We start from the raw sequence: 24,627 nt of genomic DNA on the forward strand, positions 1-24,627 counted from the left end.
TTTTTCTGAGCTTCTCGTGCCTCCTCAGATCTGCAGACTTGGCATTCCTTTCCTGTGGTGGCTCAAGGCCCGGGATTCTTCCTCACAGTGCTGCTGGCATGGATCCCTCTGACCTCTCTGCCATCTCCGTAGGCCAGGCCCTCACAGCCTTCCTTTGGGCTGTGCCAGTTACCTTCGACTGCAGCCGCCCTCTTTCTAGGTGGGGAGGCATCAGCTACAGTGACACATGGCCAGGCCCTGGTATGGACACCCTAACACCTCTCACATCGTCACTGGGATGGGGGGAAGAGCTTATGCAGTGATAGATGTTAAGGTGTTTGGTGTTGCCTCTGTGTCCACCTCTCTATTCTTGACTCGCTGTAGGACTGAGCAAGGAGCACCCCTGCCTGGGTCTCCATGTCTCAGTCTGTGCAGTGAGGAGATTGATTAGATGAAGGGTGGCAATTAGGGTTCACTGCCAGCGCCAGCCTATTGGAAATGGCTCCTAAGGGCAGGGTTAGGAAGCATTTAGAGCAGTGGTTCTCAACCTTCTGGCTCTTTAAATACAGTTCCTCATGTTGTGACCCAACCATAAAATTATTTTCGTTGCCACTTCATAACTGTAATGTTGCTACTGTTGTGAATCGTAATGTAAATATCTGATATGCAGGATGGTCTTAGGCGACCCCTGTGAAAGGGTCGTTCGACCGTCAAAGGGGTCACGACCCACAGGTTGAGAACCGCTGATTTAGAGTCAGGGTTTCTTGGGAAAGGGTGCTGTCTGTGGTCCATTGGTAATGCCTGCCGTGGGCCCGGGAGAGGGGAGGGGCAGCAAGTGTGAAGTAGTCCCTGTTCCTGGGCTGGGTGTTCCTTTGCATGACCTCTGCTCTGCATCCCCTTGGCAGTCCTGGTGGAGCCGAATGTCCAATCGGTTCCGGAAGCTCAAACTGATGCAGACTCTGCCCCGTGGGCTGTCCAACAACCAGCCGTTGCCCTTCTGTGATGAGCCAGAGCCAGCACTGGACTCTACAATGCGGGCACCCCCCCAGGACAAGACAAGCTGCTCTGGGCTCCCCAATGTGGCCCCCACAATGAAAGACAATGGTAAGAAAAAGCTGCAGATGTGGTAGAATTTCCAGAATGGTTAGACCCAAATCCTCTGCTCTATGTCCTACCTTCTAGGCTGATATCAAAGGGGAGATGATGTTGGAATGTGATGGTGCAGCAGAGTGGCTGCTCTGGCAAAGAAGAGACTTAGGCAGGGACACAGATGCTGTCAGCATGGTAGAATCAGGGGAGCTAGTGGCAAGAGCCCTGGGTTCCTGTCCCACACACCCTGCTGAAGGACCTGAGGTCACTGAGAGATGGCTTTCCCACCTATCAAATGTGGTGTGTCCCTGGCACTGACAGTGTTTTGAAATAGAACACGTTACCTGGGGGCGGAGGGGTAATGAGCTGCCCCACACTGGAGGTATTCAGCAGATTGGATGACTTTGCGAGAGTGCTAAAGGAGATGCCCGCATTGCTGGGGAAACTGTTCAGATCAGACCTCTTGTAACAAATGCCCCACATCTAGGCTAGCTCCTTTGGCACCACTGTCTGAGACAGACTATTGAGCTGGGGGCGCCACTGTCTGACCCAGCACGGTAGTGGTTTATAAGCTGAAAACATGCTCTGAGATACATTTTTAATGCTTTCCTTTTATTCAGATATTGAATACCAATTATTATTAAATATTTAATCTCCCGGGAGAGTTGGTTGGCCAGGATGAAGGCCAAGCTGGTCACTCACTCATCCTCATGCCACAAAGTCGTGGGGGTGGGAGGGTGGGGGTGGTCATTTCAGGAAACTTCCATTTGTCTCTCAGGTCCCGGGAGCACGAGAGGAGAAAAGGAAGATGTGTTATTGACAACCATGGTGAGTGTGGGGCTTTTCTAAAAGCATTTCGGGTCTCTCCCGGTCATTAGTTGATTGATTTACAAGGAGGGATGTGGGCGTTTGTCGTTCTTGTGGTGGTCACAGCTGGGATTGCCATCACGATGTGTTACAATGGGTACTGGACGGGCACCGAGGAGTTGGAACAGATGCCAGCCCGAAACCGTGGGTAGGGCTGTGCTGACGCTTAGAGGGCAGATGGAGGTCCTGAGGACGGGGCACTGAAGGGTAGGAGTAGTTGGGTGACATTGGGCACTTGGTATTGAGAGCCCAGGAGAGAGGACTCATAGAGAATGTTCCAGCCTGAGCGAGGCCTCAGTTTCCTCATCTAGGGATGTATCAAGGTTATGTTCAGCTGTAAGTAATAGAAAGTCCCCAAGTAACAGTGGCATAAATAAGATAGCAGCTTATTTCTCTCCTGTAAGTGAAGTTCAGAACTGGTACGTTGTTCCGTGGAGTTAGGGACCTCGGTTCCTCTACCCGTTGGTCTCCTAGGGATGGGTTCTTAGTCAAGGTGGCTCTGGGCATTCCAGCCAGCAGGAAAGAGGAGATGGCCATGGGCACATATCAGGTGTTTTTGGAGAGTTTTTCTGGAAACTCACATATCACTTCTTTTTACCTCAAATTGGCCAGGATTTAGTCACACAGCCACATCACACTGCATAGGAGATTGGGAAATGAAGTCTTTGTTCCAGGTGCTTGTGTGCCCAACTAAATATCAGGGGCATCTACTAAGGAGGATGTGGAAGGTGGATACTGGGGAACAGCTAGCTAGCAGTCGCTGACTTAGGGATGCTATCTCTCATGGTTGTGGTTTTAAAATAAGATCATCCACAGGAAGATCTTAGCATAGTGCCTAGCTCACAATGAGCTCGTTATCTGCTGTGTGACCTTAGACGTGCTACTGCACCTCTCTGGGCTTCATGTTCCTCCACGCTTGGGACTGAAGTCCATATAATTGAGACCCTGATCTGGAGGCCAGAAGAGGGCAGTGTTGGAGAGGAGACGGGAGCAGAGGAGCTGCCTTAGAAGTCCTAAGCTGCCTCAGGACCTGCCCAGCAGCAATGAGTCTTGGCCTGAATCTGCCTGCTCCTGTCCACCATGCAATAAGTATAAATTGGTGTCTCTGCACACTGACAGTGGGAGCTTGTACTACCTGACATTTGATAATATTAAAGAGCAATATTAACTTTCATTATGATGACAGAAAGGCTGTTACTGACATTTGGGAAGATGCTGTGAAATATAAAGAAGAAAAATAAAATCACCCATGATTACACATACAATCATAATTGGTATTTTGTGGTATATATTACTTGAGCATTTTTTCTAACATTTTTAGCACCTATGAATATAATACCATGGTGTATATGTATGTATATATATATATATAATATATCTGCTAATACATATATTAGCAGATACTTAACACAGCCCTTGTACCAGCTGCTGTTTATATCACTTTATATACATGCACTCATTTAACCTCTCCGACAGCCGTGCAGAGTAGGCACTGTTATCGTCATCCCCATATTGTCCCAAGCTTGATTTGTTAACAGCTTTTCATTTTTTCTCTGTCACTGAACACGCTCTGTCCTCATCGCATCTAACAGCTGCATGACACAGCATTCCGTCATGGGAATGTGCCTGAGTGACAGTGAAGTCTGACCTTTGGACTCTGGGGTTTCTAGTTTTTTTGTTGTTGCTTTAAAGTTCTGGTGAATATCCTGTGTCTCAGTTTCCCCCACTAGCCTGATGATTTCCTCGGGATAAATATCTAGAAATGGAATTCTGGGATCAAAGGGTGTGAATGTCATTGTTTTCCAGAAATTGTGCAACAATTTAGACTCTCAGCTGGAGGAGTGAAAGTGTCCTGCTGTGGTGGGTTTGTAGCTGAGTGTCCTAGGTCATCTTCCAGTGCAACCCCCTGTTTGCTGGATGGAATGGCTGCAGTCCAGAGGGAGCAGCGCTTGTTCACAGATTCTGAAAAGCCCAGTGCAGCCATGGTGGGAACCCAGGGTGCCCTTCTGCCTTGGACCTCTACTGTCCCACCTCCTCATGCCCTGTAGAGGGCAGCAGTATGCCCACCTGCCCCTTGGCAGATGGAAGCTGGCTGGGGAGCCCTGCTGAGTGGGCATTTGCAGCCATCCTTGCAGAGACGCCCAGCTTGGAGGCAGGTTTAGCTGTGGGATGCCCTTCCCTGCGAAGCACCATCTGGCACGAAGTTCAGTCTTTTCTTAATTAAAGTTAGTGTAGACTGTGAATGCTTTTCCTTGACAGTCCACCAGTCATTGTGTAGATTTTCTGCTGACCCCAGATCACATTTTCAAAATTTTAAATTCAATTACAGTTAAAAATGCCAGCCGTGGGAGGTGTGGCTGGAGAGTAGGATGGGTGTGGTGGGATGAGGAAGGGAGTGTTTGCTGGGCTCACAGAGAGCTAGCCCATGCCTGCCAGTCCCCTCCTCTCTCCCCTCCATCCTAAAACCCCAGCTGTGATCACACCAGTCTCCTTGCAGTTCTGCACGTGGCCTGCTTCTCCCCAGGCCTCTCCACATTCTGTTCCCTCCATCTGCAGTGTCCTTTTCCCTGTCCTCACTGGGCCAGCTTGCACTGGCCTTCGGGCTCAGCTCAGATGCCCCTCCTCCCAGGTGCCCTCTCTGCCTGCAGCAAGGAGTGCCTCCCCTGTGCTCTGCCAGCTCCCCTGCCTGCCCCACGGCACACCCAACATCACGTGGCTTCACCTCGGCCCTCTATCCTCTTCCTGTTCTAATCGCGCTGCTGGGGATGGTTCCAGAAGCCAGGAACTGGAGCAGAGCAGACGTGGGTATTGCTCAGTTGCTGGGAGGAGAGCTGAGGACACCATGTGGGTTTCTGGCTTGGGTGGAGGGGTAGATGGTGCCCTTCTGAGAAGCAGAAGAAACCCGGAGCCTTTCTCTCAGAGCTGGGAGCCTCCCGGGGCCTTTGTCTAACCCACAGCCTGTCTTTTTCAGCTTCGAAATGGAGCCCCCTTCACCAGACTCCCGAGTGACAAGCTGAAGGCAGTCATCCCCCCTTTCTTACCCCCTTCCAGCTTTGAGCTGTGGAGCTCGGACCGGTCCAGGACATGTCACAACGGGAAGGCAGACCCCATGAAGACTGTGCTGCCCCAGAGAGCCAGCAGGGGCCACTCCATGGGCAACGGGAGCACAGACACTGTAAGTCGCCCAGCTGACACACTTTGATGTGTCACTCACCGCTCACTAAAATAGTGATGTGTTGTAGCCAGAAGCGCATCAGACCCACTAATCTAAATAAAAGTTTTTAGTTTATTTTCTTAAGTCAATGACACCATTTACCTAACAAAATTCTATAAGGGACTTAATATGTAAATAGATTACAGGGATTGAAAGCAGGAGCCCCTCTTTTCTGTCCTCTCCATGGAACCCTGGGGCTCCAAGGAACACAGTTTGAAGACCTGAGCTAATTCAACCTTCCCTTCAGTAGATGAGGACCCTGGGACCCAGAGAGGGGTCGTAATTTGCTGAAGATCACCCAGGTGGGGTAGGCCTGAGACCAAAAATCAGATTCTTGGCTTTTAATCAAGTTCTACACTACTTGTTGTTCAGGTCCATGACCAAGAGCAAACACTAGGAAACAACTGTGTGCAGTACTGGTGTTTTCTTGCACCCAGAACGGGTGTGACTTCCATCCTCTGGACCACCGTGGCCCTCAGTGTCTCTGTAACACACTGAGGTATCCCTCTTGAGGTGGGAGGTTATCTCCATGTGTAGACTGTCTCCTCCGCTGCAAAAAGGATTTTGGACCTGCCCTACCGCTCTGTGCTCAGTGATTGGAGAAGGTCAGGGCCTCCATCTCTGATATAAAATAGGGCTGACCCCTGTGCTTGCTGCTGCTTCCCTGGGCCATTGTAATATCGAATTTCTACAGAGAAATCAGGAACCTGCCCTAGAGATGGGCAGGGCGAGTTTACATTTGGTCCACAAAGTGGGAGGAGTTGAGTGATCCTGAAAGCAGGGTGACCTGTGGGAATTGATGTTACGGGGGCTCAGCCTGAGCTAATGGCCAGGTTGGCAGCAGCTAGCAGTGAGCTCCCATCCTCAGGGGACTCCTAGAGGCTGAGTACTGGTCAGCAAGGATGTGCAGGGCGGATGCAGGCATTGGCTCTGGAGGGCCCGCTGAGATTCCCGGTGTCCAGAGGAAGGAACAGTACCCCTAACCGTAACACCTACCTTGTACTTGCAGACTCCTGTCAGGCCGGTTAAATTTCCATCTCTCTCCAGAAGCCCAGCCTCTCCTGCCAATTCTGGAAACTTCAACCACTCGCCTCATTCCTCAGGTGGCTCCAGTGGGGTAGGGGGCATGAGTAGGCACGGCGGGGAGCTGCATAACCGCTCAGGTGGGTACCCGGGCAGGGCCCCTTGGGGAGGTGGGAAGATCCCTTGGGGCTGTGCACACTCTGCATACAGTTCCAGAAACAACTGCATACACCTCATCTTCTTGATGTGGCCAAGGGATTTTTTTCAGTGACTTCACAGTTTTGAGTTTCTTCCCTGCATTTTCTTGGGGGCTAGAGTGGAGACAGCGGAAATAAAGTCTATAGTACTTTATTTTCTTGGGAAATTTTACAAGAAATTAGGAGAAATGTATGGCGTTTCATGGCGTTTAAAATTCTTAAAGGTAAAACCTCAGAGAGCTGTCTTTTCATAGAACAGATGAGGAAACGGAAGCTCAAAGTGGGCAAGAGATTTGCCCAGGGACATGCAGCAAGTCGGTGATAATTGGGACCCAAACCCGAGTGCCCCACAGTTACTTTGACCTTACAGCATGCTTTCTTGTCCTCTCCAAGGACATACAGGGTTAACCAAAGCCAGCTTTATGCCATTACAAGGAATGCATGTGTCTTGTAGAAAAGCTTAAAGACCAGATAAACCAAAAGGTAATAGTCATGATGATGATGAGGATCATAATAAAAGGTATAATCCCCCCCACTGGACGTTATCGTTGACATTTTGGTATATGTCTTTGCAAAGTACTTTTATGCATATTGTATTTATGAAAGTGGAATAATTTTTGAGCGCTGAGTATGTACCAGGCATCCTATCAAACCCTTGAAATGAATGCTCTCCTTCAGTCCCCCAACAGCCTGCAAGGATATGTTCTCCATTTTGCAGATGAGGGAACTGGGGCTCGGGAAAGCTAAGTAACTCGGCCAGGGTCACACAGCTGCGAAGCGGCAGTGCCGGGACCCGAACCCAGGCAGGCTGGCTTCAGAGCGTAGAGGGCTCGGCAACCTTTTCCCTCTTCGCACACATCACCAGGATGTGAACACCTTTTAATGTCCGTACACCTATATCTACAGCATCTTTTTAACAGCCAAAGAGCAGTCCATTCATATGAGGTATCACACTTTTATACAGCCAGTTCCCTCATCCTGAGCTCCGAGGCTGTTCTAGATTTTTGCTCTTGTAGGTAATAACCACATTAAGTAATGCCTTCCTACCTCCATATTCGCATACTCAGTGATTGGCTTAACATAATAAGTTCCCTCAAATCAGGGGTCAATGAGTTTGCCTGTTTTCAAGGACTTTGATACATTTTTGCTTTTCAGAATGACTCTTTTTATACGTGTAAAATACTTACCGCAGTGCCTGGTAAATGCCCTGTAAATGTTAATTATCAGTGTCCTCCTTCTGGCATCTTCCCGAGCCCTGCGTATTATCACTTTCCTTTTTTCTTTCATAGTAACTCAAGGTTGCTAGGAGATTTGGGGGAGCTGGGAGAGGGAACGTGGTCGTCAGGGTTCAAGCAGGGAAGAGGACATCCCGGGTGCTAGGAATGAGGAAGTTATTGACACAACTGTGGGAGGAGCTGGGATGTGAAGGTCTGAAAGGGGGAGACAGAGGTGGAGGGAGGAGCCCTGGTGAGGCTTGACAGGTGGAAGGCGCTGCACAGGGGCTGCAGTGGGAATTCAGGGCAGGGTGGGCAGGCATCTGTGCCTGCTGGCGGCTGGCTGAGCTGGCCATGGTGCGGGGAAAAGTGAGGACAAGTTGATTTTGCCAGCACTGCATCCTTCACCACCTCTTTCCTGATGCTTTCAGCACACAGTGGCCACTGCATCCTGGCCACCTCTGGTTCTCATGCGGAGTCCTCTCGTGGTCAGCCCTGACCCAGAATCACATGGAGAGGGATTCTGGGAGATGTGGTTCTGGCTCCTTCAGGTCAGCACAGGGAGTCCATTGCACCATGCTGCAGTCTGCTGGGCCCGTGACAGTCATTCCCATTCCTTTTTCCTCAGGTGGCAGCATAGACAGTGTCCTGTCCCAGATCGCTGCCCAGAGGAAAAAAGCAGCCGGACTATCTGAGCAGAAGCCCAGCCATCGGTCAAGTCCCATTGGGCCAGCACCTGGGTCCAGCCCTTCTGAACAACTGGGCTCCCCTACAGGTGGTGGCAGTCCCGGTGGCAAGGTGCTTGTTCTGCTTTTGTCTCCTCCTGCTACACTCATAGCTTCTGTCCTAACATGGTCCACATGTGGGGTGACGGGACTCAAGACAGGCCCCTTCCAGCAGCTGCTCCTGGGTTTTCTGAGAAGGGCTGGACTGGGTGGGTAGTTGCTGAGATCACGCCCTGTGCCCTGGGTCCCTGGCACACATGGTCATTTCCCGCCTGATCTCCAGGGCCCCAGCAGGTGCCTCATCCAGCTTTATGTTGCACATGTTCATTGATTAGAGCAAAAGGGTTCCGAGTGTGGGTTCAGGAGCAGACTGCCAGGGTTCAAATCCCAGCTCCACACGTTAGCATCTAGGGTGGGGCCTGGCCCCTGGTGACCCTGTGTGTCAGCTGTGTTGACATTTTTAGCACCACCTTGTTCATTCATTGTACACATCTTGGGAGCTTCTGCTCTGTGCCTGGCACTGCTAGCAGTGAGGATCCAGCAGTGGTTTGGGGTTCTGTGACTACTGTCAGGGTGTCACTATGACACAAACAGTCCCACCTCAGTGTGATAAGGACTGTTGTGGAGAAGGGAGGATGCCCTCCCAGTTCCAGGGCATCAGTGATACCTATATGGGGAGCAGAAGGAGGAGGAGCCAGATCGAAGGAGCAGGTGTGAGACTGTTTCAAGGTGAGGGGACAGCATTCGCAGCGCTCCAGAAGCCAGAGCATGCAGAGGGGAGGGACTGGAGGAAGGTTGGTGAGCAGGACAGAGCCAGGGCCTCGCCTGCCTGCTTTGACACCGTTCTTCCAACGATGCAGCCCAGGAGCCATCACTGCATTGTTTGCATCTGTGGAGTTTGCAATGGGTGAGAGACCCCAAATGCTTCTCTGGAATGGTGCAGTGAAGTCCATCTCCTCTGCTGAGAGGACCCCAAATCCAGGCACAACCCCATTCTTTATCATAGTTTTCAGACCTTAAGCTTAAAGTTAGATCGCCTGAGGGCCTCATCCTTGGACCTTTGTCCAGAAGTGCCTCCAGAAATTAATGTTTTAATGGATGAATGGGAAATAGTCTTTATTTCCTGCCCAGCCACTGTTTGTTACACACTGTTCGTTATTCAAAGTCCCTTTTGCAATTGGACCTACATAATTAGGCTCCTTTTACAATATAGCTCCAGAAAAAGTTTCTCTCTCCCTATGCATTAGCATACTTTCCATTATATTGAAATTTTCTTGGGTAATAGGATTTTGTAATTAAGTTCCTTTTAGAATTTGGCTCTAGGAAAAATGTCTCTACTGATACTTGAATATACTTTCTTTCCACAAATAGTATGAATTATATAATTATTGTATGACTCTTTTTGCCTTTGCTGCTAGGAAACTCAGAGCTACTCATTAAAGTAAATTTGCTAGTCTGGGCTCTGATATAGTTGTTCTCTGTTGCCTAAAATTTCCTGTTTCTATTTTGATGACCTTATTAGATGTGTTGGATATTATTTCCTTCCTTCAATTGGTGTTGGAAATAGATAGACATATAAATTATATTAACTATTGTCTCACATGAATGCATCTATCATCTACAATCTATATACATGCATATTCTGATGAATGGAAATTGTGTCAAAAGATGCATTCAGGCCGAAACCGGTTAGGCTCAGCGGATAGAGCGTCGGCCTGCAGACTGAAAAGTCCCGGGTTCGATTCCGGTCAAGGGCATGTACCTGGGTTGCGGGCACATCCCCGGTGGGAGATGTGCAGGAGGCAGCTGATCGATGTTTCTCGCTCATCGATGTTTCTAACTCTCTATCTCTCTCCCTTCCTCTCTGTGAAAAATCAATAAAAAATGTTAAAAAAAAAAAAGATGCATTCAGGAAATAATAAACTGGGGAAACGATCCAGTTCAATGATCACCTGATAGTCTTAACATAATAATTTGCTGCAACCTTCAGGCTTCTGGGCTCCACCCAGCATAACCGAATGAAACTCTCAAGACAGGGTCTGGGGAATCTGTTTTCCCCCCAGAGTGTGGAAGCCATCCCAGCTCAGTGCTCTCAGAAACCACTGCCCTGAATCAAAGGACATCAGGAGTGGCTTTCTGTCAATGGCTCCAGCAGCAAAATGGAGACATAAAGGGCTTTTCAAAGACTCCCTTAGGAAGCATTAGAAATTAGTATTCAAAATATGATCCTCCTGAACCTGGTTTTTGTACTTTGCTTAAAACAAGCTCTACTGTAATAGTGGAATATTCACAAGGCATGGCCTCTAGCTTGTTTGTGAATCAGCATGAAGTGAGCCTTAGGAGGCTCAGATTGGGAGGTTCAGAGCATTTTCCTACGCTTCCCAGACCTCTGAACGCCCAAAGGTCCACTGGGTATGTCAGCTTCCTGCTCCCACCCTAAAGGCGGATGGTTTAAAACAAAAAGCGTTTCTTTAGCTCGTGAATCTGCAGGTCAGCAGTGTAGGCTAGACTTCACGAGGCGGATCACTTGCATGTCTGGCCGTTGGCTGGGTTAACCAGGACAACTGGGCCATGTGTGTCTGCAAGCTGGGACATGTTCTCCTGAAGCCATGAGTTGAAAAATAATCAAGTTGTTCAAGCAAATCCGCACACCCAGTGCAGGAGAACAGAGAGAGTTATGTAGCAAAAGGTATGGATCCAGGGAGGAGTGGACATGGGGCCATTAATGTAATCAGTCTCCTATATTGAGGACATAGAGAGTAGTTCAGATATCTCAGAGCACCTTAAATCCTATACTTACCTGCCCCCTTCCCCAATAATGCTGCCCACAGGTCCAGAGTATCATGTTTCTTTGCTGTTGGCTGGGGTAGATCTGTTTTATAGACAAATGCTAATTAAGGACTTTTAGGGAAAAACAAGATACTTAGCTCAAAATATCTTCCCCCAAATATTTCTTTATTATGAAGGGAAAAATAGTAGCTTCACCATGGAAAAATTCGACAGACACCATCTTCACTAAGTGATGAAGGTTAACACATCAGCAATAAGATATTGAGACTTTGTGCCTCCTGGTATGTCGTGCTAAGAATGACACATCACCTCGTGGTCATTGACCCAAAAACCCATAAGCAAATCTAATTATGAGGAAACATAAGAGAAACCGAATTTTAGGGACAGTCTACAAATACCTGACCAGGACTCTTCAAAAGTGTCATGGTCATGAAAGACCAGGCAAAACTGAAGAGTTGTCTGTCACACAGATTGGAGGAGAGTAAGACGGGACAAGTCTATGCAACATGGGAGCCTGGACCAGATCCTGGATGAGCACGAGGGCATTAGTGGAACAAGTGGTGACATGAAATCTGAGTCAAGTCTGTAGTTTAGCTAACAGTGTGTCCCAGTGTTAATTTCTTCATTTCGATAATTGTACCATGGTTATGTAAGATGTTAATATCAGGGGAAGCTGGCTGAGGGATACACAGAACTCTTCTGTTTTTGTAATTCTGTAAATCAAAATATTTCCAAATAAAAAAGTGTTTTTAAAACTAAATGGTACACAAACAGAGGGGGACAATGTGTCCTTTGGTGAAAGGTTGGAAGCAACTGGTTTAGATGACATCAAAAGCAGAAAGGGGTTTCATGGGTATATAAGCCACACTTTCATCCTAGAGCTAGATTAACTGAGAGGGAGGGGACTTGGCCAAGGACCTGATGCTAGCAGGGGCAGGACTAGTCCCTGAATTTCCTGACTTTATGGGCCGCTTTTTCCATTCCAGTGCTCAGCTGCAGGGGAGGGTTCTCCTGTAACTGTTCTACTAATGCTGTGTTTGCTTTCATGTGTTTTTTAAAATAGATTTCATAGCCCTGGTTGGCTATCCTGTTGAATGTTCTCTGTTGTATGTCTGTTTTAATCATTTCACCGTCCAGGTGATAGCTATGTATTTGTCTTAATCTTTTGTGCAGAAACTGGAGATGAGCAAAAGGCCTCCATCTGGAACTTCCACTACCTCCAAAAGTACCTCCCCCACCCTCACACCCTCCCCTTCGCCCAAAGGCCATGCGGCCGAGTCCTCGGTGTCCTCCTCTTCATCCCACCGCCAGTCCAAGAGCAGTGGGGGCTCCAGCAGCGGCACCATCACCGATGAGGGTGAGTCCCCTGAGGTCCTGAACCCCACCCTTTTCTTCACTATGGTGACCTGGCAGGTACCTTTCATTGCTCTAGTCATCCTAGGTCAGGCTTATTTGTTGCAAATAAACAAACAACACCGGCCCCTCCCCTGCCCTGACTTTGCCTTGTGTTTTTGTCTTCACTGCTTAAGGTATGGCAAGCTACCTCATAGTTTTGGAATGTAGTGAGCTTTGTTTATATACACACCAGTAGGAATGTTTCTCCAACAGCAGTTAGGTACCATTCCCTGAACCTTGTATAAGTCAGAATTCTTTCGGTTGCAAGTGATGGAATCTCCACTCACTTGCTTTAAGCAAAAACACAAAACAAAACCTCATCATTTGTTAGTTTCCTATAACGGATGTGTCTAGGGCAGCCGTGGGCAAACTACGGCCCGCGGGCCGGATCTGGCCCGTTTGAAATGAATAAAACTATTGAAAAAAAAGACCGTACCCTTTTATGTAATGATGTTTACTTTGAATTTATATTAGTTCACACAAACACTCCATCCATGCTTTTGTTCCGGCCCTCCGGTCCAGTTTAAGAACCCATTGTGGCCCTCGAGTCAAAAAGTTTGCCCACCCCTGGTCTAGGGTGTGCTTCAGGCATGTCTGGATCCAGGCGCTTTGGGAGTATTTCTCTCCGTATCTCAGGTAGGCTCTCTCTGAGTGGTGACAAGGATGTCCCCAAGCAGGTTTAGGCTTACTTCCTCTTCCTACTAACTTAGCAACCCCAGCAGAAAGAGTGCTGACCTCTCAGTAGACCCAACAAAATCCCAAGCGTAAAGGTCACTGGCCTGCTGCAGCTATATTTATAACAACTGTGTCATCCTTGACTACCGCTGGGTCCATTGGGGTGAATGTGCTGACTGGCCCGGCCCAGGTCTTGTGTCTGCCTTTGGAGCCAGGGTTGGTCTGCACTGCCCAAACGGTATGGATTGGAAGTGAGAGAGAAGTGGTTCCTCACAGGAAAATTGAAGTTCTATTTCCAGAAAGAGGAGGAGGGCGGATGCTGGGCAAGCAAAAGCTGTAGACTTTTGCAACCAGAACTTTGGACCCTGCATGCAAGAATGGAAGCCTCTCCCGTGGGGGTGATGAGGGAAAAGGAGTGGATGGCAGGGCAGGAGCGGCGGCTCAGCAGTGAGGCCCCAGGAAAGATAAAGGGAGATGAGAAGAAGGTCATCTATTAAAACTGCCCTCTGGTGGCTCCTGGGAGTGGGGATGGGGAAGGAGGGAGCAGAGCTTCTGTGAGAGATGGGGGCTCAGGCAGGTGCAAATCAAGGAGTATAAACCGGAGAGGGGTGGAAGATCTCAGTGCACATGGGCCTCACCGGGGCATTTGCAGGTCCCTCACTGCAGTGCTGGGCGGTCGTGCTGAGCAGGTTCTGCCCAGGAGGTGATAAGTCAGAATCAGCTGCACAGGCCCTAGTCTGTCCTGAGTTGATGAATGCATGCTGCCGGTGGCATCCTCTGTGTTTGGGGGCTGCTTTATTGTTTTGTGATATCTAGTGCGATCATGTATAAAAGCTTCCGATCTCACTAGCAAGCCCATTCCTCCCTGTGTTTTCTAGGTGGAATCTTTAAGTTCCCCATTCATGAATTCTCCCACCTCAGAGGCTTCCAGGAGTTGAAACCCCTAATGATTCAGTTAGGTATTTGTACCTCACCTTTTTCCAAAACAGAGTTGAGACAGTGGACATGTGTATGCATTGTCCATGCCCACTCTTTTCCCCTTTTATTGATTATTTAAAAGGTTTGCAGAGCCCTAGTTGGGATAAAAAAGAGGAGGAACTGACAGCGAATTCTTTTTGGATTAATTTCTCTTGCTTAGAAAGCTCAGTTTTCCCTTCCAGGGTTTGTGGGTCCTGAGGCAGTGAGACCCTTGTCCTGTGGGCATTAGACTGTCGCAGAATAGATGCTGAAATCCATTGAGACACAGATATTATATTTTTGTGGGAAATGTGTGGGCCCAATCAAGGGCTGCATGCAAGCCTTTGCCCTGCCCATCTTTCCATCCTAGTCCCTCTCTCTGGACTGCTATTGGAAGTCGCCTTCTCACTCTCACGTTCATCTCATGAAGGCTTCTAAGGCAGGCACTGGGTACCATATGTGTGCTGGGTGGTAGGATAACTCACAATCGGGCAGGGGAGTCAGATGCATTCAACAGAATCTCATGAAATGACTGTAACACAAGATGTGAGCAGCAAAGTGCAGAGCGTCATAGCAGGCTTTGCCGGAGTGGGCATTCGGCCAGGCCGCTTGGGCTGAGAAGTGATGAGGCAGTGATGGGCCGGAGCTGAGTGTTAACTTTACAGGAAATGTATGAGCTGGTGATTAAACACAGCTATTAAAAGTCAAATTACAACACCTATATATAAGTGTGTGTGTGTGTAAACATATATAAGAAGATGAAAAAGGAAAAACAAATTACATGAATTTATAATTAGATAAATTATATTAAGTAGAAAGGCATTGGTATTTAAAACAAAATTTTTTACTGTTTTTTTTTAGTGCATTTTAGTAATGTCTATATGTTCTTGAGGTTATTTATATCTCGTTTATATGGTGGGAATATTATATAATGATGCATTGCTCCTGTATATCTCTTCCCAGTTCCACTTTCAGGAACATTACATTGGTAGGTTGAAATCGGCTATGATGGGTGTATTTTACACCATGGAAATCAACAACCACCACCAGTCAGGGCTTGGTTTGTTGTTTTATAGCTCACCTAGACGTGATCTAGTCCGTGGGAGACAATGTTAACTATGCAGGTTAAACTTAAAAGTGTCATGTCTGGTATGGATCTACTGTGAATAGCACAAGAAATTGAGAAAATATTCTTCCAGGATTTGAAAATGGTTATCTAATTCAGCAAAGTTTGCTCACATGAAGTTCTAACATATGTCTTCATTGTTTCATTTTGTCTTACATATCACATAAAAGGAACAATTAACCAGCCTTTATGTTGGAAATATGCTATAGGTACAAGAATTCAGTGAGACACCTGAAATGCAATGAAAACATTTGCTATATGGAATTTATAATAAAGAATATTGTATAACCTATTATCATGTGTAAATTGTGCATTACACATTCTTTATGTCAGTAAACTCTGCAGTAAACTTATGTACCTCCACACATGAATACATTTCCCCTGAGAGGCAGTTGTTAACCATTTACCAGCACACACTGTGGAGGGAGACTGCATGTGGAGGGAACAGCAGGAGCAAAGGTTTTGGTGTCATGAAACTACAATGGATGATGCCTGTGTTGGGACTCAGTTCATCACATATATCCTAGCCCAATAGCAGCTCTTCTGTGGAAGATTCTCCAATTCCTTCGGCTAGGTCAGCTGACCCCTCTGTCCCCGGATCCCCTTGTTTGTGCCCTTCACTCATCACCAACAGGAGAAGTGGCAGAGCTGGGTGAATAGTACAGACCTCGTAGCTAGAGCTTGGGTTTGAACCCCTGTGGACTAGCTGTATGACCTACCCAGGATATGGCACCTAACCTTTCTGTGCCTTACTTTCTCATCTGTAAGTGGGAAAGTAATAGGATCTACCTCATGGGGTTTTGTAAAGAGCAAATGTGTCATCCCTGTACCAGGCACCTGATGGTGAGCAATGTGCATCAGTTGTCACCTCTTCCTTATATCTTCCCAGCCACCCTGAGCTCCTTCATCGCAGGAACCTTTCCGTGCCGGCATTCCCAGCACAGAGTAGACACATGGGTAGCCACTGTTGAATGAGTGAATAAAAGAAGGAACTCAGGCCTTCTAACCTCCAGTTCACTGTTCTGTGAACTACAACCACTGCCCCAGGACCTTTGCACTTGCTGTTCCCCCTGCCTGCTGCTCTTCCCTTGACATCTGCATGTCCTCATTTAGTGCTCCTTCATTTAGTGCTCAAAGGACACCTCATAAAAGAAGCCTTTCCTGACCATCTTTTATAAAACAGCATCCTCCCATCCCCTGTCCGCCTCCCACATGCTGTTCTCCTCCTCTGTCAGCTTGCTTGTTGTCTGTTTGGTCCCTATTGAGTCCTCAATGCCTTGTCTGGTAAATACTTATTGAATGTGTGAATAAATATTTCTTCAAGCCCCCAAATGCTGGTCTTGTTTCCTTTCTCTACTCTCCCTACTCTGATATCTCGAGACCCAAAATACGCTGTTTTCCTCTGGTCTCTGCCCCTCTGGCTCTGCGGCTCCACTGCGATGTGACCTTCTTTCTGGAAGCCACAGCCTCTGCACACCTGGGCGAAACCCCGACTGGTCTCAACCGCACCTGCCTCTGCTCTTAAGTTCTTTCTCTGACTAGCTGGGGACTTGCTGGCATTAGCATTTACTGCAGGTGCAGAGACCAGCAGTCAAGAAATCATAACTAGAAACTGTTCTTGGCCAGAAGGCGGAGTTTTAGACCCAGCAGCTAGAATGCCAAGAACTTGATGGTTGCAGCCATTGGAGAGTTAGTGAAAGTTTGAAGTTCACTCTTTTGATATATTTATCAAATTCTAAAATGGTGTTTTTTCACATCTTTCCCTCTTGAAGATGAACTGACTGGAATCCTGAAGAAATTGTCACTGGAGAAATACCAGCCCATTTTTGAGGAGCAGGAGGTAAGGATGTTTTTTTTGAATGTCAGTTTAAATCCTGCTGTTAAAAAAGTTTGTCTAAATATGTGGGTTTTCATTTTGCCAGCCTGGATTGATCTTTTTCACTGAGACAGCTGAGGAAATAGAATTCGTGTTCAGCACATTTAGTTCAGTTCATCACAGTGAAATCCTGGGGACCTTATGGCTTGTTTTGTTGGAATGAACTTTTGTAATTTTGAGCACTGCCCTCTCTCTCTCATCACGTTTGAGTCCGTCCACACACTTGTCAAAGGGGATCGACTGACAGGCCTTTAGGTTTAAAGCAGATCAGAGGCAAATCCTAATGATTCTGTGCTAAGTGTCTGGATAGAGAGCCTGTGTTCATCTAAGAGAGTTCCTATTTGCTCCAAAGCACTCAAAGTCACATATTTAAAATATTTCTGTCCTGTAGTTTGGTAGTTTCTCAAAATGTTAAACATAGAGTTACTGTCTGACCCCACAATCCCACTCCTAGGTATACACCCAAGAGAAATGAAAACACATGTCCAAACAAAAACTTGCACACAGATGTCCATAGCAGCATTATCATAGCAGCCAAAAGGTGGAAACAACCCAGATGCCCATTGCTTGATGAATGGATAAATAAAATGTGTTAACTCTGTACAATGGACTGTAACTTGGTCATAAAAAAGGAATGAAGCACTGACACATGCTACAGCAGGGATGCACCTTGAAGGCATGACACATTGATAAGTGAAAGAAGCCAGACACAAATGGCCACGTGTTGTATGACTCCATTTATATGAAATTTCCAGAATAGGCAAATCTGTAGAGACAGAGAGATGAGTGGTTGCCAGGGAATGCAGGGAGGAGAGATTGGGGAGTGATTTCTAATGGGCATGAACCTGTTCTAAAATTGAGTGTGGTGAAGGTTACACAACTCTGTACTAAAAATCTTTGAATTGTACACTTTAAATGGGAGAACTGCATGGCAGATGAATTATATCTCAATAAGCTATTAAAATATTTCCTCTTTTGGCCAAATAAAATTCCTCTGCGGCCTACAAGCCACCAGGGTGTACTCACTGGTTTAGAATATTCTGGTGCTCAGCTTAGTACATGAAACTGTCACAAATATAGTAGCAATCAGGAGAATCAGTCCTTGTCCCCAACAAGCTCAAGATGCAATTAAGGAGTTTGTCTTTTCTTTCAAGAAACAGACTGGGATGCTGTGGCTTTCTTTCTCGGTTTGCTTTTCTGCCCTATCCAGTCTGTCCTTCTTGCCTCCCTGGAGTTTTCCATTTGAGCAGGGATTTTTATGGTCAACAAGAAAGTCTTTCCTGTTTGCTGATGGCTGCCGACTCTTGTTTTATATATTCCCTGCCTTCTGAGGAGCTGGCCACAGCGGCCTGGATGTGGCGTCTCTGCCACACGTCTGAGATGGGGGGGCAGAGGGGGTGAGTGTCCTGCTAGGCCAGGCGCAGGCGGTTTCAGTCGAAGCCATGCACTCTTTCGTGCCTGAGCTGTGAAGTCCCAGAGGAGCTAATCATCAGAGAGATGGGCGAGGCCAGCACTCAGAGAGAGCTTGGGATTGGATAATGGAGTAGACCTTTCCCACCAACTCAAACCTGGTTCAAGGTTGTGGTTTTTTTTTAACCTGGGAAAGTACAGTGACTGTTAAAAGAGAGAAGGAAAGATGGGGTGGGAGGTGTTTCTCCTGGAGCTGAGGCTCAGGCAGGGTTGACAGAAAGGTTAGGATTTCTCCCGTAGAAACCGAGGGTTGTACGGCGTTGGGATGCCCTTACTCTGAGCCCTTCTCCACCTTCGTTCTCTGTGCTCTTCTTTCCTTATTGCTTCTGCTTGTTTATTTTCTCTATCTTTCCACAGTCTGCGTCTCTCTTGTCCTCTGGGGGGAAACATGGTGAGTACTTCCATTTACCCGCAATTTCTGTGCAGTAGCCAGTATTGTAAAAGTCCCACCAAAATGGGAATTTACTTTCTAACGGCAGGACTTGGACATTTACCGCTCCAGCCACCCAAATGACTGCCTCGGAGACTTTTCTTACTTGTTTTATCTTCAGGATTTTCCAGAGTTCACCTATTCTGAAAATCCCAGGGCTAGAGTTCAGGAGAGTTAGTTCTTACTGATATTTTCAACTAAACTTTCCGCATAAAGTCAGGAATTGGAAATAGTAAGTCATAATTGATTCACTACTAATAAGCACTAATAGCTCATAATCATGATATTTCTATTGTGGTTGGGAACAGAGGTGTGGCACCAGGCGGATGGTAGCGAACCCCCTACTTTCTCCCCAGGTGGATATGGAAGCGTTCCTCACCCTCACTGACGGCGACTTGAAGGAGCTGGGTATTAAGACAGATGGATCCAGGCAGCAGATTCTGGCAGCAATTTCTGAACTGAATGCAGGCAAGGTATTGTTCTCAATCTTCTTTATTTTTTCTTCCTGTTTTGAACAGCTCACAGCTTTACTAGGATTCTAGGCCCTCCGTGTTTCCAAGGACCTTCGGGGTCTAATTTTATCTCCAGCATATTTGACAGAGGCTGGCCACGCTCTCCTGCGTCTCATGACCGGGTGCTCACTGCCTCCGAGTGTGACCCGTTCCTTTTCCAGATCTCTCTTCCCATAAGGTCGTTTCTCCTGAGATTCAGCTAAAATAGTCCCTCCAGAAATTCCACCTATAGGGCTGGGAAATGCCCTCGAGAGCACAGTGGAAGCAGAGACCGTGATTAAAAGACATGCCCTGCTGTCAGGCCGACCTGTGTTTGAATCACAACACCTGCACTCACTCCCTGTGCTGCCCGGGGCAAGTCAGGTACCTCTCTGAGCCAGGCTCTCCTTGTCTGTAAGGCAGGAATGATGGCACTGATGCCAGGACTAAAATGCTTACAGCCCCTGGCACACCCATCAATCACTGTTGGTATTGTTAGCGTCCTGCATTTTTTTGTCTAATGTTAAATTTCACCTTTAAAGCTAAAGATTAGCAATGCCTCCCTCTCACCCAAAGGCACACATGTGCAAAACACAAACAAACAAAAACAAACAAAACACGAAAAGCAAATCACATCCACTTTGCAGATATTAGTCAGGCAGTCATGTTTCAGTAGCATCCAGCTATTGACATGCCTTTGCCTTCTGCTTTTTTCCCTAATGTGGCCTGGGTTTTTCTGTCTCTCATTCCAACAACAATGTACAATACTTGCTTATCTGTTGCTTTTTCACACTTTGCCTAACGGCTCCCCATTTGTTGCACTACAGTTGCTGCGTCTGGGATTTTGCTGTTACAAAACTACTGTGGTGGACATCTCTGCCTCTGTCCTTGTTCTTCTGTGGTTTAGTTCCTCAGGCTCTGTTCCACGATACGAGGTTATTATCAGAGAGCATGGTCGGTTTTATGGTTCTTTCTCTCTATTGCCAGGTATGCACAGAGTATTGACCGGACTTGTAGCACCAATAGCAAATAAATCTTCAGGAAGCACTTTGTCCTTCATAAGCCGCTTTTCATATGCTTTCTCAGTTACTTGGCTTAGTCACCCTGTGGCTCAGGAGTTTTCGGACCTTCCTCCTCTTGCCTTCACATATGTGAGACAAGGAGAGGATGGAGGTGGGGAAAGCCATGTGTAGGCCATTCAAGGAAGGATAGGAAAAATTCGAGATATAGAACGTTTTAGCCTAAATTAAAAAAAAGAAGAAGAATATTACCTAAAAATCTGGCTCAGCCATAAAAGAAATCACCAAAGCACTTGTAAGCCATGTAACTTCTGTGCAAACCCACTCTAACATTCAAGCTGCTGTATGTATGTGAGTTGGCTTATTAGTTAGTTTCAAGTAGTTTATATGTTGGAGAAGGTTACCCAGAAATGATGACCTGAGTTTCACCTTTGACTGGTCTTAAGCCATTGATTGCTTTTTTTTTCATTCCCACATTTTGTGATTATCAAAGCAGTACATATTCATTTTACTAAATTTGCACAGTAACCAAAAAGGTGAATTTTTAAAGAAATCAGAGTCCATCCACCCAGAGGCCAAGACTGTTCACATTTGAGAAGATTACTCTGCAGTGTTCTGTGCCAAATGTTTGTCTTTATGTGTCTGAGATACGTATTTTTTTTTATATCCCACTTTCTTCATTTAACATTAAAATATGCAGTTACCCATGCCATTTAGAACTTTTTTTAATACGATAAATTTGCATGGATGTACTAAAATTATTATTTTTAAATTCCTACTTGTTGGATGTACATATCCAAACTTTCTCTAGTGCTGCAGGGGGCAACTTTGTGTATACGGCATTCTAATTATCTGCTCAGAACAGATGTTTAAAAGTGGAATTACAGAGTCAGAGAGTCTAATTCAAGGTATACGTTATCTTCTCTTGAATTACTTTCCAGAAAGAGCCAGTGAACATGCCCACCAACTGTGGGTATGAGAGTTTGGTATGTTGTTTAATTTTTATTAATTTGATAGGCCAAAGATGTGCCTTGTTTTAATTTGCATTTCTTTAACTATTAGATAGACAAAACACTTTTTCTACTTTTAATGGCTATTTGCTTTTTTCTTTTGAGAATTATCAGGCAGGTCCTTTGAAATTCAGGGGTTTTTAAAGGGCAATTATCATCATCATCATCTTTAATCAGTTGTGGATGCAGAAATGATTATGGTTTTCATCATTCACAGTTCCCTCCTAAGGTTAGGAGGCAGAGAATGCTGGAACCCTGTCTCGCCCTGACCTCGTTTCTAAGGCAATTAAGGCTGAGGTGGTGTTTAATAATGGCATCGCTGTCACCCCTCCTGTTTATTTTTCCATCTTCTGCAGTTTGCATAGCGTCACCTCATTCATTATCTCAGGTTGAGCCTCATCTCAGCCCCAGCATGCGACATTATCCCATTTTATAGGCACGGACACTTAGCAGTGGGGGGAAGAGGTGCATCATGCCTAGGATGCCCCCACTAGTGAGCATCGAGTAGGGACTCAGGATCCTCCACCCCCACACCTGCTTCTCTGTCCTCTGCCCTGCAGCCTTCAGGTTTGTGTTGATGGAATCCTGATGGCACGTTCCCAGCTTATTTAAAATGAACTGGAAGAACTAACTGAAGGGAGACTCCCACTGCCCTCTCAGGTGTCGGGGGTGCCACGTCAGCACTAGAGATATCCACCTGGGAGTCTGGAGAGGGACCCCTCTGGATGTGGGGAGTTCATGAAATGAGAGAGTTTGGTGTCTGGACTCATTTAATGGACTTTTTTTATTCTTAGCAGAGAATAATCTGCCAGAAATTACTCATTTTTAATTTGCTTTACATTTTAACCACATTTGTTTATTTTTCTTGTTTTCTAAATTTTTATTTTTTTAGTTTTAAAAATATATGTTTAAGCCACGCTGCTTCCTTTTGAGGACAGGAACTGTAGGCTTCTGCTGCTTACACAGGGTCCGATGTCAGCAGCAACCATTTAAGGTACTGTTATTATCCCTGTTTTATAAATGCGGAAACCAAGGCCCAGAGAGACAAAGTACTTTGCTCAAGGCCACAAAGCTAGTAAATGGAGAGATAGGCTTTGAACCCAGGCTGTCTGATTCCAGTCTCTTGTCTTAACCTCTGTGTATTGCTACCCCTTGGACAGGAATTCAGTGAAGATGTTCTCTACGCTTAAAGAAACATTTACATCCCCTCCTTTTCTATCCCAAACTGTGTGTGTAAGGGGGCAGGAAGGGGAGATCTTGCAGGGATGGGGTGAATCACTGTGAATAGGAATCTGACATCTTTTGGGCAAGGAGGAGTAAGGCTGTTCAAACTCTCACACTGTAGCAGAAAGAAGTCTGGCTCCCACTGAATCCCCTGGAAATCCAAGGGCTGGAAGATCACACAAAGCGAAGCAGGGGAGGCGATCTCCCTTCCATGCTGTGTGACCCGGGCAAGTCAGTCCTGCTTCCAGGGCTCTGCTGTCCATGCTCGTCCGGGGGATTGGACTCCCGTGTCTCGGGGCCTCTTCAGTCTTTGGCATGCAGTGATGGTGGGTGCTGGGGGAGAGTCTGACTCAGAGTGTCTTATTAAACTTGGTACTCTGTCAGATATTTTGCCAAGATACCCATAGGTTCTTCAAGTATGAGTTGAACATTAACAACACTGTGTCAGTTGAATTAATGGTTAAAAGATTTTACAAGACTTTCTGTGTCTGTTTTCAATTTCCTCCACAGGGACGTGAGAGACAGATTTTACAGGAAACCATTCACAACTTCCATTCTTCCTTTGAGAGCAGTGCCAGCAACACCAGGGCGCCTGGAAACAATCCCTGTACATGATCCTTCTTCCTGTGGACACCAGCGTGAGCTCTCTGAGTCTCAATACTGCCTCCACGCAGCCAGTGCACCAGCCACCCTCAACTCTTCCCCGTTCCCTGATGAAACACTCCGTGCCTCGTCACACCACTGTGCCTTAGTCATGTTGTTCCCTCTGCCTGGAACACCCCGCTTCCCCTTCCTTGCTGCGGTAGTTGATGAAGCTTGTTGCTGTCACAAACTCCAACCCATCAGAGACTTAGTCTCACTTAAAGTCTAGTATGGCTGCTTCAGGTTGGCAGGTGGTTTCATACAGTGATTCGGGGGCCCAGCTTCTTTCATCTGTGGCTGTGCCTTCCCAGGGGCCTCAGAGTCTTTTCCGGCTGGCAGAAGGGGAAAGGGATGGTGAAGGTGAAGGCCTAGCCATCTCTTACTGCCTTGCTCTTAACTGTTCACATTCCATTGGCTCCTCCTATTTTTATTCACCAGTGGTCACCAGTAGTCACATGGCCATACCTGGATGCAGAGGACACTGGGAAATGTAGTCTTTGTTCAGGCAGTGGCTTCACAGCAACAGCTCTGTCCTGGGGAAGCGCATGTTTTGGCAGATTAGCCTTTTCTGCTACATCTTCCCTTAAAACTTCTAACTTGTTCCCCACAGTTAGAGTCATCTATCAAATGAAGCCTTTTTCTAACCCCTCCAGTCACTGGCGTCCCTTACTGCTTTGTACATAACTCTGCTTTGGTACTTCACTGCACCTACTGTATACAGCATGCAACAGGGTGTGTGTGTTGAATGCGCTTTTCTTTATTGCAAAGGCAGCCTGTTATGTTGGAAAACGGAGGAGGCTCATTGTGTGAACTTGGGAGATCCCGTAGCTTTCTGGCCTTCAGTTTCCTCATCTGTGATCAGGCAAGATTATGCTCTGATACTCCAGACCACTCACCCCAGGTCACTGTAGGACTTTCTGCACTTCCAAGTGGGAGCAGAAGACCTTAATACAGTGGTTCTCAACCTCCCTAATGCCGCGACCCTTTAGTACAGTTCCTCATGTTGTGGTGACCCCCAACCATAAAATTATTTTTGTTGCTACTTCATAACTGTAATTTTGCTACTGTTATGAATCGTAATGTAAATATCTGATATGCAGGATGTATTTTCATTGTTACAAATTTATATTACATTGTAGAAGGACTTTGGTGCTCACATTTTCTAGGCAAAGAAGCAGGGAATTTGGAATGTTTTCTAAACTCTGTTAGTGCTA

The 24,627-nt window shown here is 46.7% G+C and overlaps 1 protein-coding gene across 2 annotated transcripts in view; it reads left to right on the plus strand.

The window, feature by feature from the left end:
• The window catches only part of ANKS6 (ankyrin repeat and sterile alpha motif domain containing 6), a 32,323-nt gene extending 8,663 nt beyond the window's left edge, over positions 1–23,660 (plus strand). The window contains exons 6-14 of one of the 2 annotated variants that reach the window (XM_006758437.2): positions 885–1,083; positions 1,847–1,896; positions 4,907–5,110; positions 6,159–6,312; positions 8,212–8,381; positions 12,272–12,455; positions 17,024–17,091; positions 19,384–19,500; positions 23,282–23,660. In XM_006758437.2, coding sequence (XP_006758500.2) covers positions 885–1,083; positions 1,847–1,896; positions 4,907–5,110; positions 6,159–6,312; positions 8,212–8,381; positions 12,272–12,455; positions 17,024–17,091; positions 19,384–19,500; positions 23,282–23,386 — 1,251 coding nt within the window. In that variant the 3' untranslated portion in view covers positions 23,387–23,660. Of the gene's footprint in view, positions 1–884; positions 1,084–1,846; positions 1,897–4,906; positions 5,111–6,158; positions 6,313–8,211; positions 8,382–12,271; positions 12,456–17,023; positions 17,092–18,954; positions 18,989–19,383; positions 19,501–23,281 lie in introns of those variants that run through there. The other variant, XM_015560487.1, reaches the window with a different exon arrangement.
• The last annotated feature ends 967 nt before the right edge of the window (positions 23,661–24,627 follow it).

The sequence above is a fragment of the Myotis davidii genome, unplaced genomic scaffold, assembly GCF_000327345.1.
Source record: "Myotis davidii unplaced genomic scaffold, ASM32734v1 scaffold534, whole genome shotgun sequence".
Lineage (NCBI taxonomy): Eukaryota > Metazoa > Chordata > Mammalia > Chiroptera > Vespertilionidae > Myotis > Myotis davidii.